The sequence below is a fragment of the Oncorhynchus masou genome, chromosome 7, assembly GCF_036934945.1.
Source record: "Oncorhynchus masou masou isolate Uvic2021 chromosome 7, UVic_Omas_1.1, whole genome shotgun sequence".
NCBI lineage: Eukaryota > Metazoa > Chordata > Actinopteri > Salmoniformes > Salmonidae > Oncorhynchus > Oncorhynchus masou.
In genome coordinates this window covers 3,045,843-3,059,990 of record NC_088218.1, presented here as the reverse complement: position 1 = coordinate 3,059,990, position 14,148 = coordinate 3,045,843, and the positions used below count along the sequence as shown (strand labels likewise).

The 14,148-nt window shown below is 49.4% G+C and overlaps 1 protein-coding gene across 2 annotated transcripts in view; it reads right to left on the bottom strand.

Annotated features, from left to right (window-relative positions):
• Positions 1-3,524: 3,524 nt before the first annotated feature.
• Positions 3,525-14,148, bottom strand: part of LOC135543120 (tudor domain-containing protein 3-like) — a 60,141-nt gene continuing 49,517 nt past the window's right edge. For both annotated transcript variants that reach the window (XM_064970197.1, XM_064970198.1), the window contains one exon: positions 3,525-3,985. Coding sequence is in view for 1 of the 2 variants with exons in the window: in XM_064970198.1 (XP_064826270.1) it covers positions 3,947-3,985 (39 nt within the window). In the remaining variant the exon portion in view is untranslated. The remainder of the gene's footprint in view (positions 3,986-14,148) is intronic.

Sequence of the window (14,148 nt, the reverse complement as noted above, 5' to 3'; positions counted from 1 at the left end):
ACACCACAGCTCTTCGGCCATGATTGGACACAGGGCTATTTATACGGGCCCCACCATGGACACGAATCCACGTGCGTTTTACAGATTTTGTGCGTCTCAAATGTTACCGTATGCCTTGTAAAGTACACCGTTGACCAGAGTCCATAAGAATAGGGTGTCATTTGTTTCAATGTCTGTATCCCATTATCCTCACCTCCACTCTCATTTCAATTTGCCCGACCAGGGTCCACTGGACAGAGGAGGTGAAGGTTTGACAGGTCCACTGGACAGAGGAGGTTAGGGTCTGAGAGGTCCACTGGACAGAGGAGGTTAGGGTTTGAGAGGTCCACTGGACAGAGGAGGTTAGGGTTCGAGAGGTCACCCACCAGGTCCACTGGACAGAGGAGGTTAGGGTCTGAGAGGTCCACTGGACAGACGAGGTTAGGGTCTGAGAGGTCCACTGGACAGACGAGGTTAGGGTCTGAGAGGTCCACTGGACAGACGAGGTTAGGGTCTGAGAGGTCCACTGGACAGAGGAGGTTAGGGTCTGAGAGGTCCACTGGACAGAGGAGGTTAGGGTCTGAGAGGTCCACTGGACAGACGAGGTTAGGGTCTGAGAGGTCCACTGGACAGACGGGGTTAGGGTCTGAGAGGTCCACTGGACAGAGGAGGTTAGGGTCTGAGAGGTCCACTGGACAGAGGAGGTTAGGGTCTGAGAGGTCCACTGGACAGAGGAGGTTAGGGTCTGAGAGGTCCACTGGACAGACGAGGTTAGGGTCTGAGAGGTCCACTGGACAGAGGAGGTTAGGGTCTGAGAGGTCCACTGGACAGACGAGGTTAGGGTCTGAGAGGTCCACTGGACAGAGGAGGTTAGGGTCTGAGAGGTCCACTGGACAGACGAGGTTAGGGTCTGAGAGGTCCACTGGACAGAGGAGGTTAGGGTCTGAGAGGTCCACTGGACAGACGAGGTTAGGGTCTGAGAGGTCCACTGGACAGAGGAGGTTAGGGTCTGAGAGGTCCACTGGACAGAGGAGGTTAGGGTCTGAGAGGTCCACTGGACAGAGGAGGTTAGGGTCTGAGAGGTCCACTGGACAGACGAGGTTAGGGTCTGAGAGGTCCACTGGACAGAGGAGGTTAGGGTCTGAGAGGTCCACTGGACAGAGGAGGTTAGGGTCTGAGAGGTCCACTGGACAGAGGAGGTTAGGGTCTGAGAGGTCCACTGGACAGAGGAGGTTAGGGTCTGAGAGGTCCACTGGACAGAGGAGGTTAGGGTCTGAGAGGTCCACTGGACAGAGGAGGTTAGGGTCTGAGAGGTCCACTGGACAGAGGAGGTTAGGGTCTGAGAGGTCCACTGGACAGAGGAGGTTAGGGTCTGAGAGGTCCACTGGACAGAGGAGGTTAGGGTCTGAGAGGTCCACTGGACAGAGGAGGTTAGGGTCTGAGAGGTCCACTGGACAGAGGAGGTTAGGGTCTGAGAGGTCCACTGGACAGAGGAGGTTAGGGTCTGAGAGGTCCACTGGACAGAGGAGGTTAGGGTTTGAGAGGTCCACTGGACAGAGGAGGTTAGGGTTTGAGAGGTCCACTGGACAGAGGAGGTCAGGGTCTGAGAGGTCCACTGGACAGAGGAGGTTAGGGTCTGAGAGGTCCACTGGACAGACGAGGTTAGGGTCTGAGAGGTCCACTGGACAGAGGAGTTTAGGGTTTGAGAGGACACCTGTTATTCTATATTCCCCAGCTCAATGCAGCTCCATCAGAGCATAGATGAATAATAGATGGACAGTAATATAGAAACCTATCTAGCAGGATGGATGGACAGATAGATGGATGGACAGTAATATAGAAACCTATCTAGCAGGATGGATGGATGGATGGACAGTAATATAGAAACCTATCTAGCAGGATGGATGGATAGATAGATGGATGGACAGTAATATAGAAACCTATCTAGCAGGATGGATGGATAGATAGATGGACAGTAATATAGAAACCTATCTAGCAGGATGGATGGATAGATAGATGGACAGTAATATAGAAACCTATCTAGCAGGATGGATGGACAGATAGATGGACAGTAATATAGAAACCTATCTAGCAGGATGGATGGATAGATAGATGGATGGACAGTAATATAGAAACCTATCTAGCAGGATGGATGGACAGATAGATGGATGGACAGTAATATAGAAACCTATCTAGCAGGATGGATGGACAGATAGATGGATGGACAGTAATATAGAAACCTATCTAGCAGGATGGATGGACAGATAGATGGATGGACAGTAATATAGAAACCTATCTAGCAGGATGGATGGACAGTAATATAGAAACCTATCTAGCAGGATGGATGGATGGATGGATAGACAGTAATATAGAAACCTATCTAGCAGGATGGATGGATAGATGGATGGACAGTAATATAGAAACCTATCTAGCAGGATGGATGGACAGATAGATGGACAGTAATATAGAAACCTATCTAGCAGGATGGATGGATAGATGGATGGACAGTAATATAGAAACCTATCTAGCAGGATGGATGGACAGACAGACAGACAGACAGACAGACAGACAGACAGACAGACAGACAGACAGACAGACAGACAGACAGACAGACAGACAAGACAGACAAGACAGACAAGACAGACGGACAGACAAGACAGACAGACAAGACAGACAAGACAGACAGACAAGACAGACGGAAACAAACATTAACCTTGAGCTGCCTGAGAAAGGAGAGGAACACATGGACTGTAGTAACAGACTGAGCTGTCAGACAGGAACACACGGACTGTAGTAACAGACCGAGCCGTCAGACAGGAACACACGGACTGTAGTAACAGACTGAGCTGTCAGACAGGAACACACGGACTGTAGTAACAGACCGAGCCGTCAGACAGGAACACATGGACTGTAGTAACAGACCGAGCTGTCAGACAGGAACACACGGACTGTAGTAACAGACCGAGCTGTCAGACAGGAACACATGGACTGTAGTAACAGACTGAGCTGTCAGACAGGAACACACGGACTGTAGTAACAGACCGAGCTGTCAGACAGGAACACACGGACTGTAGTAACAGACCGAGCTGTCAGACAGGAACACACGGACTGTAGTAACAGACCGAGCTGTCAGACAGGAACACATGGACTGTAGTAGCAGACCGAGCTGTCAGACAGGAACACACGGACTGTAGTAACAGACTGAGCTGTCAGACAGGAACACACGGACTGTAGTAACAGACCGAGCTGTCAGACAGGAACACATGGACTGTAGTAGCAGACCGAGCTGTCAGACAGGAACACATGGACTGTAGTAACAGACCGAGCCGTCAGACAGGAACACACGGACTGTAGTAACAGACCGAGCTGTCAGACAGGAACACATGGACTGTAGTAACAGACCGAGCCGTCAGACAGGAACACACGGACTGTAGTAGCAGACCGAGCTGTCAGACAGGAACACACGGACTGAGACATTAATGGTGCAACATGAGACAGTTCATTGGATAAGAGATTTCAAATCAGACAAATAAAAACCAGAGAAATACAGGAGCCAGTATTTTTATTTGTCTAATAATAAACTATTTTACAAATCTTCCCACGTGTACAGTGGCTGTGCGCTTTACAAAGTTTGTTAGCTAGAGTCCTCGTTGTCAGCCTCTTTTAGAGCAACAAGCCCTTTTCCTGAATGTTTCACACTTCTTGATATGGAGACACAAAGTGAACACAGAGGAAGACACAGAGGAAGAGTCGGTCATCGTGTATTTGGTGAAGAGGAGCGAAGGCCTGCAAAAAAATTCCACTAACTTTCCCAAAACTCAGTTTTTCAGAAATCCACAGTTGAAAGATTCTGTGGAATCGGGAGGGAACAATAAGGACGTGGAACAGTGATTTCTGGGAAAAAACCTGGGAAAGTCGCGGGAATTTTGCAAACCCCCGAGAGAAGAAAGATGTGGGTTTTTAGAGGTCAGATCCGTCGACCTCTGGGATCATTTGTGGATTCCGTCTGAGGGGGGAAAAGGAAACAGACAGACTGTCAGTTCATCAGATCACCTCATCAAACCACCATCAACCCTGTGTTCAGCTCATCAGATCACCTCATCAAACCACCATCAACCCTGTGTTCAGTTCATCAGATCACCTCATCAACCCACCATCAACCCTGTGTTCAGCTCATCAGATCACCTCATCAAACCAGCATCAACCCTGTGTTCAGTTCATCAGATCACCTCATCAAACCACCATCAACCCTGTGTTCAGCTCATCAGATCACCTCATCAAACCAGCATCAACCCTGTGTTCAGTTCATCAGATCACCTCATCAAACCACCATCAACCCTGTGTTCAGCTCATCAGATCACCTCATCAAACCACCATCAACCCTGTGTTCAGATCATCAGATCACCTCATCAAACCACCATCAACCCTGTGTTCAGTTCATCAGATCACCTCATCAAACCACCATCAACCCTGTGTTCAGTGCATCAGATCACCTCATCAACCCACCATCAACCCTGTGTTCAGTTCATCAGATCACCTCATCAACCCACCATCAACCCTGTGTTCAGCTCATCAGATCACCTCATCAACCCTGTGTTCAGTGCATCAGATCACCTCATCAAACCACCATCAACCCTGTGTTCAGCTCATCAGATCACCTCATCAACCCTGTGTTCAGTTCATCAGATCACCTCATCAAACCACCATCAACCCTGTGTTCAGTGCATCAGATCACCTCATCAAACCAGCATCAACCCTGTGTTCAGCTCATCAGATCACCTCATCAAACCAACATCAACCCTGTGTTCAGCTCATCAGATCACCTCAGCAAACCACCATCAACCCTGTGTTCAGCTCATCAGATCACCTCATCAACCCTGTGTTCAGTTCATCAGATCACCTCATCAACCCTGTGTTCAGCTCATCAGATCACCTCATCAACCCTGTGTTCAGTGCATCAGATCACCTCATCAACCCTGTGTTCAGCTCATCAGATCACCTCATCAACCCTGTGTTCAGTTCATCAGATCACCTCATCAACCCTGTGTTCAGCTCATCAGATCACCTCATCAACCCTGTGTTCAGTTCATCAGATCACCTCATCAACCCTGTGTTCAGTTCATCAGATCACCTCATCAAACCACCATCAACCCTGTGTTCAGTGCATCAGATCACCTCATCAAACCACCATCAACCCTGTGTTCAGTTCATCAGATCACCTCATCAAACCAGCATCAACCCTGTGTTCAGTGCATCAGATCACCTCATCAAACCACCATCAACCCTGTGTTCAGTGCATCAGATCACCTCATCAAACCACCATCAACCCTGTGTTCAGTGCATCAGATCACCTCATCAAACCAGCATCAACCCTGTGTTCAGTTCATCAGATCACCTCATCAACCCTGTGTTCAGCTCATCAGATCACCTCATCAAACCACCATCAACCCTGTGTTCATTTCATCAGATCACCTCATCAAACCACCATCAACCCTGTGTTCAGTTCATCAGATCACCTCATCAAACCACCATCAACCCTGTGTTCAGTGCATCAGATCACCTCATCAAACCACCATCAACCCTGTGTTCAGTGCATCAGATCACCTCATCAAACCACCATCAACCCTGTGTTCAGCTCATCAGATCACCTCATCAAACCACCATCAACCCTGTGTTCAGTGCATCAGATCACCTCATCAAACCAGCATCAACCCTGTGTTCAGTGCATCAGATCACCTCATCAACCCACCATCAACCCTGTGTTCAGTGCATCAGATCACCTCATCAAACCAGCATCAACCCTGTGTTCAGCTCATCAGATCACCTCATCAAACCACCATCAACCCTGTGTTCAGTTCATCAGATCACCTCATCAACCCATCATCAACCCTGTGTTCAGTGCATCAGATCACCTCATCAAACCACCATCAACCCTGTGTTCACCTCATCAAACCACCATCAACCCTGTATACGACTAACCTATAGACCAGGGCCCGTAGGACTAACCTATAGACCAGGGCCCGTAGGACTAACCCATACACCAGGGCCCGTAGGACTAACCCATACACCAGGGCCCGTAGGATTAACCCATAGACCAGGGCCCGTAGGACTAACCCATAGACCAGGGCCCGTAGGACTAACCTATAGACCAGGACCCGTAGGACTAACCCATAGACCAGGGCCTGTAGACTAACCCATAGACCAGGGCCCGTAGGACTAACCCATAGACCAGGACCTGTAGTAGGACTAACCCATACACCAGGGCCCGTAGGACTAACCCATAGACCAGGGCCCGTAGGACTAACCCATAGACCAGGACCTGTAGGACTAACCCATACACCAGGGCCCGTAGGACTAACCCATAGACCAGGGCCCGTAGGACTAACCCATAGACCAGGGCCCGTAGGACTAACCCATAGACCAGGGCCCGTAGGACTAACCCATAGTCAGGGCCCGTAGGACTAACCCATAGTCAGGGCCCGTAGGACTAACCCATAGACCAGGGCCCGTAGGACTAACCTATAGACCAGGACCTGTAGGACTAACCCATACACCAGGGCCCGTAGGACTAACCCATAGACCAGGGCCCTTAGGACTAACCCATACACCAGGGCCCGTAGGACTAACCCATAGACCAGGGCCCGTAGGACTAACCCATACACCAGGGCCCGTAGGACTAACCCATAGACCAGGACCCGTAGGACTAACCCATAGACCAGGGCCCGTAGGACTAACCCATACACCAGGGCCCGTAGGACTAACCCATACACCAGGGCCCGTAGGACTAACCCATACACCAGGGCCCGTAGGACTAACCCATAGACCAGGGCCCGTAGGACTAACCCATAGACCAGGGCCCGTAGGACTAACCCATACACCAGGGCCCGTAGAACTAACCTATAGACCAGGACCTGTAGGACTAACCTATAGACCAGGGCCCGTAGGACTAACCCATAGACCAGGACCCGTAGGACTAACCCATAGACCAGGGCCCGTAGGACTAACCCATATAACAGGGCCATTAGGACTAACCTATAGACCAGGGCCATTAGGACTAACCCATAGACCAGGGCCCGTAGAACTAACCTATAGACCAGGACCTGTAGGACTAACCTATAGACCAGGGCCCGTAGGACTAACCCATAGACCAGGACCCGTAGGACTAACCCATAGACCAGGGCCCGTAGGACTAACCCATATACCAGGACCTGTAGGACTAACCCATAAACCAGGACCTGTAGGACTAACCCATAGACCAGGACCCGTAGGACTAACCCATACACCAGGGCCTGTAGACTAACCCATAGACCAGGTCCCGTAGGACTAACCCATAGACCAGGACCCGTAGGACTAACCCATAGACCAGGACCTGTAGGACTAACCCATAAACCAGGACCTGTAGGACTAACCCATAGACCAGGACCCGTAGGACTAACCCATAAACCAGGACCTGTAGGACTAACCCATAGACCAGGGCCCGTAGAACTAACACATACACCAGGGCTCGTAGGACTAACCCATAGACCAGGACCCGTAGGACTAACCCATAGATCAGGGCCTGTAAGACTAACCCATACACCAGGGCCCATAGGACTAACCCATAGCAATCTGGTCAACAGTAGCGCACTATCAGGGGAACAGAGAGCCATTTGGGACTAAACTGCTATAGTGTTAACCTGGCCAGGGGTCCAGGTGTTGTGTCCGTACCGTAACTCAGTCATGTAGTGTCCAGGTGTCACCTGTCTGTACCGTAACTCAGTCATGTAGTGTCCAGGTGTAACCTGTCCGTACCGTAACTCAGTCATGTAGTGTCCAGGTGTTGTGTCCGTACTGTAACTCAGTCATGTAGTGTCCAGGTGTTGTGTCCGTACCGTAACTCAGTCATGTAGTGTCCAGGTGTCACCTGTCCGTACCGTAACTCAGTCATGTAGTGTCCAGGTGTTGTGTCCGTACCGTAACTCAGTCATGTAGTGTCCAGGTGTTGTGTCTGTACCGTAACTCAGTCATGTAGTGTCCAGGTGTAACCTGTCTGTACCGTAACTCAGTCATGTAGTGTCCAGGTGTAACCTGTCTGTATCGTAACTCAGTCATGTAGTGTCCAGGTGTTGTGTCTGTACCGTAACTCAGTCATGTAGTGTCCAGGTGTTGTGTCCGTACCGTAACTCAGTCATGTAGTGTCCAGGTGTTGTGTCTGTACAGTAACTCAGTCATGTAGTGTCCAGGTGTTGTGTCCGTACCGTAACTCAGTCATGTAGTGTCCAGGTGTTGTGTCCGTACCGTAACTCAGTCATGTAGTGTCCAGGTGTTGTGTCCGTACCGTAACTCAGTCATGTAGTGTCCAGGTGTAACCTGTCTGTACCGTAACTCAGTCATGTAGTGTCCAGGTGTCACCTGTCTGTACCGTAACTCAGTCATGTAGTGTCCAGGTGTAACCTGTCTGTACCGTAACTCAGTCATGTAGTGTCCAGGTGTAACCTGTCTGTACCGTAACTCAGTCATGTAGTGTCCAGGTGTTGTGTCCGTACCGTAACTCAGTCATGTAGTGTCCAGGTGTTGTGTCCGTACCGTAACTCAGTCATGTAGTGTCCAGGTGTAACCTGTCTGTACCGTAACTCAGTCATGTAGTGTCCAGGTGTAACCTGTCTGTACCGTAACTCAGTCATGTAGTGTCCAGGTGTCACCTGTCTGTACCGTAACTCAGTCATGTAGTGTCCAGGTGTTGTGTCCGTACCGTAACTCAGTCATGTAGTGTCCAGGTGTTGTGTCCGTACCGTAACTCAGTCATGTAGTGTCCAGGTGTAACCTGTCTGTACCGTAACTCAGTCATGTAGTGTCCAGGTGTTGTGTCTGTATCGTAACTCAGTCATGTAGTGTCCAGGTGTAACCTGTCTGTACCGTAACTCAGTCATGTAGTGTCCAGGTGTTGTGTCCGTACCGTAACTCAGTCATGTAGTGTCCAGGTGTAACCTGTCTGTACCGTAACTCAGTCATGTAGTGTCCAGGTGTTGTGTCTGTACCGTAACTCAGTCATGTAGTGTCCAGGTGTCACCTGTCTGTACCGTAACTCAGTCATGTAGTGTCCAGGTGTTGTGTCCGTACCGTAACTCAGTCATGTAGTGTCCAGGTGTTGTGTCTGTACCGTAACTCAGTCATGTAGTGTCCAGGTGTTGTGTCTGTACCGTAACTCAGTCATGTAGTGTCCAGGTGTAACCTGTCTGTACCGTAACTCAGTCATGTAGTGTCCAGGTGTCACCTGTCTGTACCGTAACTCAGTCATGTAGTGTCCAGGTGTTGTGTCTGTACCGTAACTCAGTCATGTAGTGTCCAGGTGTTGTGTCTGTACCGTAACTCAGTCATGTAGTGTCCAGGTGTAACCTGTCCGTACCGTAACTCAGTCATGTAGTGTCCAGGTGTTACCTGTCCGTACCGTAACTCAGTCATGTAGTGTCCAGGTGTTGTGTCCGTACTGTAACTCAGTCATGTAGTGTCCAGGTGTTGTGTCTGTACCGTAACTCAGTCATGTAGTGTCCAGGTGTCACCTGTCTGTACTGTAACTCAGTCATGTAGTGTCCAGGTGTTGTGTCTGTACCGTAACTCAGTCATGTAGTGTCCAGGTGTTGTGTCCGTACCGTAACTCAGTCATGTAGTGTCCAGGTGTTGTGTCCGTACCGTAACTCAGTCATGTAGTGTCCAGGTGTAACCTGTCCGTACCGTAACTCAGTCATGTAGTGTCCAGGTGTTGTGTCTGTACCGTAACTCAGTCATGTAGTGTCCAGGTGTAACCTGTCTGTACCGTAACTCAGTCATGTAGTGTCCAGGTGTTGTGTCCGTACCGTAACTCAGTCATGTAGTGTCCAGGTGTAACCTGTCCGTACCGTAACTCAGTCATGTAGTGTCCAGGTGTTGTGTCTGTACCGTAACTCAGTCATGTAGTGTCCAGGTGTAACCTGTCTGTACCGTAACTCAGTCATGTAGTGTCCAGGTGTAACCTGTCTGTACCGTAACTCAGTCATGTAGTGTCCAGGTGTTGTGTCCGTACTGTAACTCAGTCATGTAGTGTCCAGGTGTCACCTGTCTGTACCGTAACTCAGTCATGTAGTGTCCAGGTGTTGTGTCTGTACCGTAACTCAGTCATGTAGTGTCCAGGTGTAACCTGTCTGTACCGTAACTCAGTCATGTAGTGTCCAGGTGTAACCTGTCTGTACCGTAACTCAGTCATGTAGTGTCCAGGTGTTGTGTCTGTACCGTAACTCAGTCATGTAGTGTCCAGGTGTTGTGTCTGTACCGTAACTCAGTCATGTAGTGTCCAGGTGTCACCTGTCTGTACCGTAACTCAGTCATGTAGTGTCCAGGTGTTGTGTCTGTACCGTAACTCAGTCATGTAGTGTCCAGGTGTTGTGTCTGTACCGTAACTCAGTCATGTAGTGTCCAGGTGTAACCTGTCCGTACCGTAACTCAGTCATGTAGTGTCCAGGTGTTACCTGTCCGTACCGTAACTCAGTCATGTAGTGTCCAGGTGTTGTGTCCGTACTGTAACTCAGTCATGTAGTGTCCAGGTGTTGTGTCTGTACCGTAACTCAGTCATGTAGTGTCCAGGTGTCACCTGTCTGTACTGTAACTCAGTCATGTAGTGTCCAGGTGTTGTGTCTGTACCGTAACTCAGTCATGTAGTGTCCAGGTGTTGTGTCCGTACCGTAACTCAGTCATGTAGTGTCCAGGTGTTGTGTCCGTACCGTAACTCAGTCATGTAGTGTCCAGGTGTAACCTGTCCGTACCGTAACTCAGTCATGTAGTGTCCAGGTGTTGTGTCTGTACCGTAACTCAGTCATGTAGTGTCCAGGTGTAACCTGTCTGTACCGTAACTCAGTCATGTAGTGTCCAGGTGTAACCTGTCTGTACCGTAACTCAGTCATGTAGTGTCCAGGTGTTGTGTCCGTACTGTAACTCAGTCATGTAGTGTCCAGGTGTCACCTGTCTGTACCGTAACTCAGTCATGTAGTGTCCAGGTGTTGTGTCTGTACCGTAACTCAGTCATGTAGTGTCCAGGTGTAACCTGTCTGTACCGTAACTCAGTCATGTAGTGTCCAGGTGTAACCTGTCTGTACCGTAACTCAGTCATGTAGTGTCCAGGTGTTGTGTCTGTACCGTAACTCAGTCATGTAGTGTCCAGGTGTTGTGTCTGTACCGTAACTCAGTCATGTAGTGTCCAGGTGTCACCTGTCTGTACCGTAACTCAGTCATGTAGTGTCCAGGTGTTGTGTCTGTACCGTAACTCAGTCATGTAGTGTCCAGGTGTAACCTGTCTGTACCGTAACTCAGTCATGTAGTGTCCAGGTGTAACCTGTCTGTACCGTAACTCAGTCATGTAGTGTCCAGGTGTTGTGTCTGTACCGTAACTCAGTCATGTAGTGTCCAGGTGTTGTGTCTGTACCGTAACTCAGTCATGTAGTGTCCAGGTGTTGTGTCCGTACCGTAACTCAGTCATGTAGTGTCCAGGTGTTGTGTCTGTACAGTAACTCAGTCATGTAGTGTCCAGGTGTAACCTGTCTGTACCGTAACTCAGTCATGTAGTGTCCAGGTGTTGTGTCCGTACCGTAACTCAGTCATGTAGTGTCCAGGTGTTGTGTCTGTACAGTAACTCAGTCATGTAGTGTCCAGGTGTTGTGTCCGTACCGTAACTCAGTCATGTAGTGTCCAGGTGTTGTGTCTGTACCGTAACTCAGTCATGTAGTGTCCAGGTGTTGTGTCTGTACCGTAACTCAGTCATGTAGTGTCCAGGTGTAACCTGTCCGTACCGTAACTCAGTCATGTAGTGTCCAGGTGTAACCTGTCTGTACCGTAACTCAGTCATGTAGTGTCCAGGTGTAACCTGTCCGTACCGTAACTCAGTCATGTAGTGTCCAGGTGTAACCTGTCTGTACCGTAACTCAGTCATGTAGTGTCCAGGTGTTGTGTCCGTACCGTAACTCAGTCATGTAGTGTCCAGGTGTAACCTGTCTGTACCGTAACTCAGTCATGTAGTGTCCAGGTGTAACCTGTCTGTACCGTAACTCAGTCATGTAGTGTCCAGGTGTCACCTGTCTGTACCGTAACTCAGTCATGTAGTGTCCAGGTGTTGTGTCCGTATCGTAACTCAGTCATGTAGTGTCCAGGTGTTACCTGTCTGTACCGTAACTCAGTCATGTAGTGTCCAGGTGTTGTGTCCGTACCGTAACTCAGTCATGTAGTGTCCAGGTGTAACCTGTCTGTACCGTAACTCAGTCATGTAGTGTCCAGGTGTTACCTGTCCGTACCGTAACTCAGTCATGTGGTGTCCAGGTGTTACCTGTCCGTACCGTAACTCAGTCATGTAGTGTCCAGGTGTTGTGTCCGTACCGTAACTCAGTCATGTAGTGTCCAGGTGTCACCTGTCTGTACCGTAACTCAGTCATGTAGTGTCCAGGTGTCACCTGTCCGTACCGTAACTCAGTCATGTAGTGTCCAGGTGTAACCTGTCTGTACCGTAACTCAGTCATGTAGTGTCCAGGTGTAACCTGTCTGTACCGTAACTCAGTCATGTAGTGTCCAGGTGTTGTGTCCGTACCGTAACTCAGTCATGTAGTGTCCAGGTGTAACCTGTCTGTACCGTAACTCAGTCATGTAGTGTCCAGGTGTAACCTGTCTGTACCGTAACTCAGTCATGTAGTGTCCAGGTGTGTCCGTACCGTGACTCAGTCATGTAGTGTCCAGGTGTTGTGTCGGTACAGTAACTCAGTCATGTAGTGTCCAGGTGTTGTGTCCGTACCGTAACTCAGTCATGTAGTGTCCAGGTGTCACCTGTCTGTACCGTAACTCAGTCATGTAGTGTCCAGGTGTCACCTGTCCGTACCGTAACTCAGTCATGTAGTGTCCAGGTGTTGTGTCTGTACAGTAACTCAGTCATGTAGTGTCCAGGTGTAACCTGTCTGTACCGTAACTCAGTCATGTAGTGTCCAGGTGTTGTGTCTGTACCGTAACTCAGTCATGTAGTGTCCAGGTGTTGTGTCTGCACCGTAACTCAGTCATGTAGTGTCCAGGTGTAACCTGTCCGTACCGTAACTCAGTCATGTAGTGTCCAGGTGTTGTGTCTGTACCGTAACTCAGTCATGTAGTGTCCAGGTGTAACCTGTCTGTACCGTAACTCAGTCATGTAGTGTCCAGGTGTAACCTGTCTGTACCGTAACTCAGTCATGTAGTGTCCAGGTGTTGTGTCTGTACCGTAACTCAGTCATGTAGTGTCCAGGTGTTGTGTCTGTACCGTAACTCAGTCATGTAGTGTCCAGGTGTAACCTGTCTGTACCGTAACTCAGTCATGTAGTGTCCAGGTGTTGTGTCTGTACCGTAACTCAGTCATGTAGTGTCCAGGTGTTGTGTCTGTACCGTAACTCAGTCATGTAGTGTCCAGGTGTCACCTGTCTGTATCGTAACTCAGTCATGTAGTGTCCAGGTGTAACCTGTCTGTACCGTAACTCAGTCATGTAGTGTCCAGGTGTAACCTGTCCGTACCGTAACTCAGTCATGTAGTGTCCAGGTGTTGTGTCTGTACCGTAACTCAGTCATGTAGTGTCCAGGTGTTGTGTCCGTACCGTAACTCAGTCATGTAGTGTCCAGGTGTTGTGTCTGTACCGTAACTCAGTCATGTAGTGTCCAGGTGTAACCTGTCTGTACCGTAACTCAGTCATGTAGTGTCCAGGTGTAACCTGTCTGTACCGTAACTCAGTCATGTAGTGTCCAGGTGTAACCTGTCTGTACCGTAACTCAGTCATGTAGTGTCCAGGTGTTGTGTCTGTACCGTAACTCAGTCATGTAGTGTCCAGGTGTTGTGTCCGTACCGTAACTCAGTCATGTAGTGTCCAGGTGTTGTGTCTGTACAGTAACTCAGTCATGTAGTGTCCAGGTGTTGTGTCTGTACAGTAACTCAGTCATGTAGTGTCCAGGTGTAACCTGTCTGTACCGTAACTCAGTCATGTAGTGTCCAGGTGTAACCTGTCTGTTCCGTAACTCAGTCATGTAGTGTCCAGGTGTTGTGTCTGTACCGTAACTCAGTCATGTAGTGTCCAGGTGTTGTGTCTGTACCGTAACTCAGTCATGTAGTGTCCAGGTGTAACCGGTCTGTACCGTAACTCAGTCATGTAGTGTCCAGGTGTAACC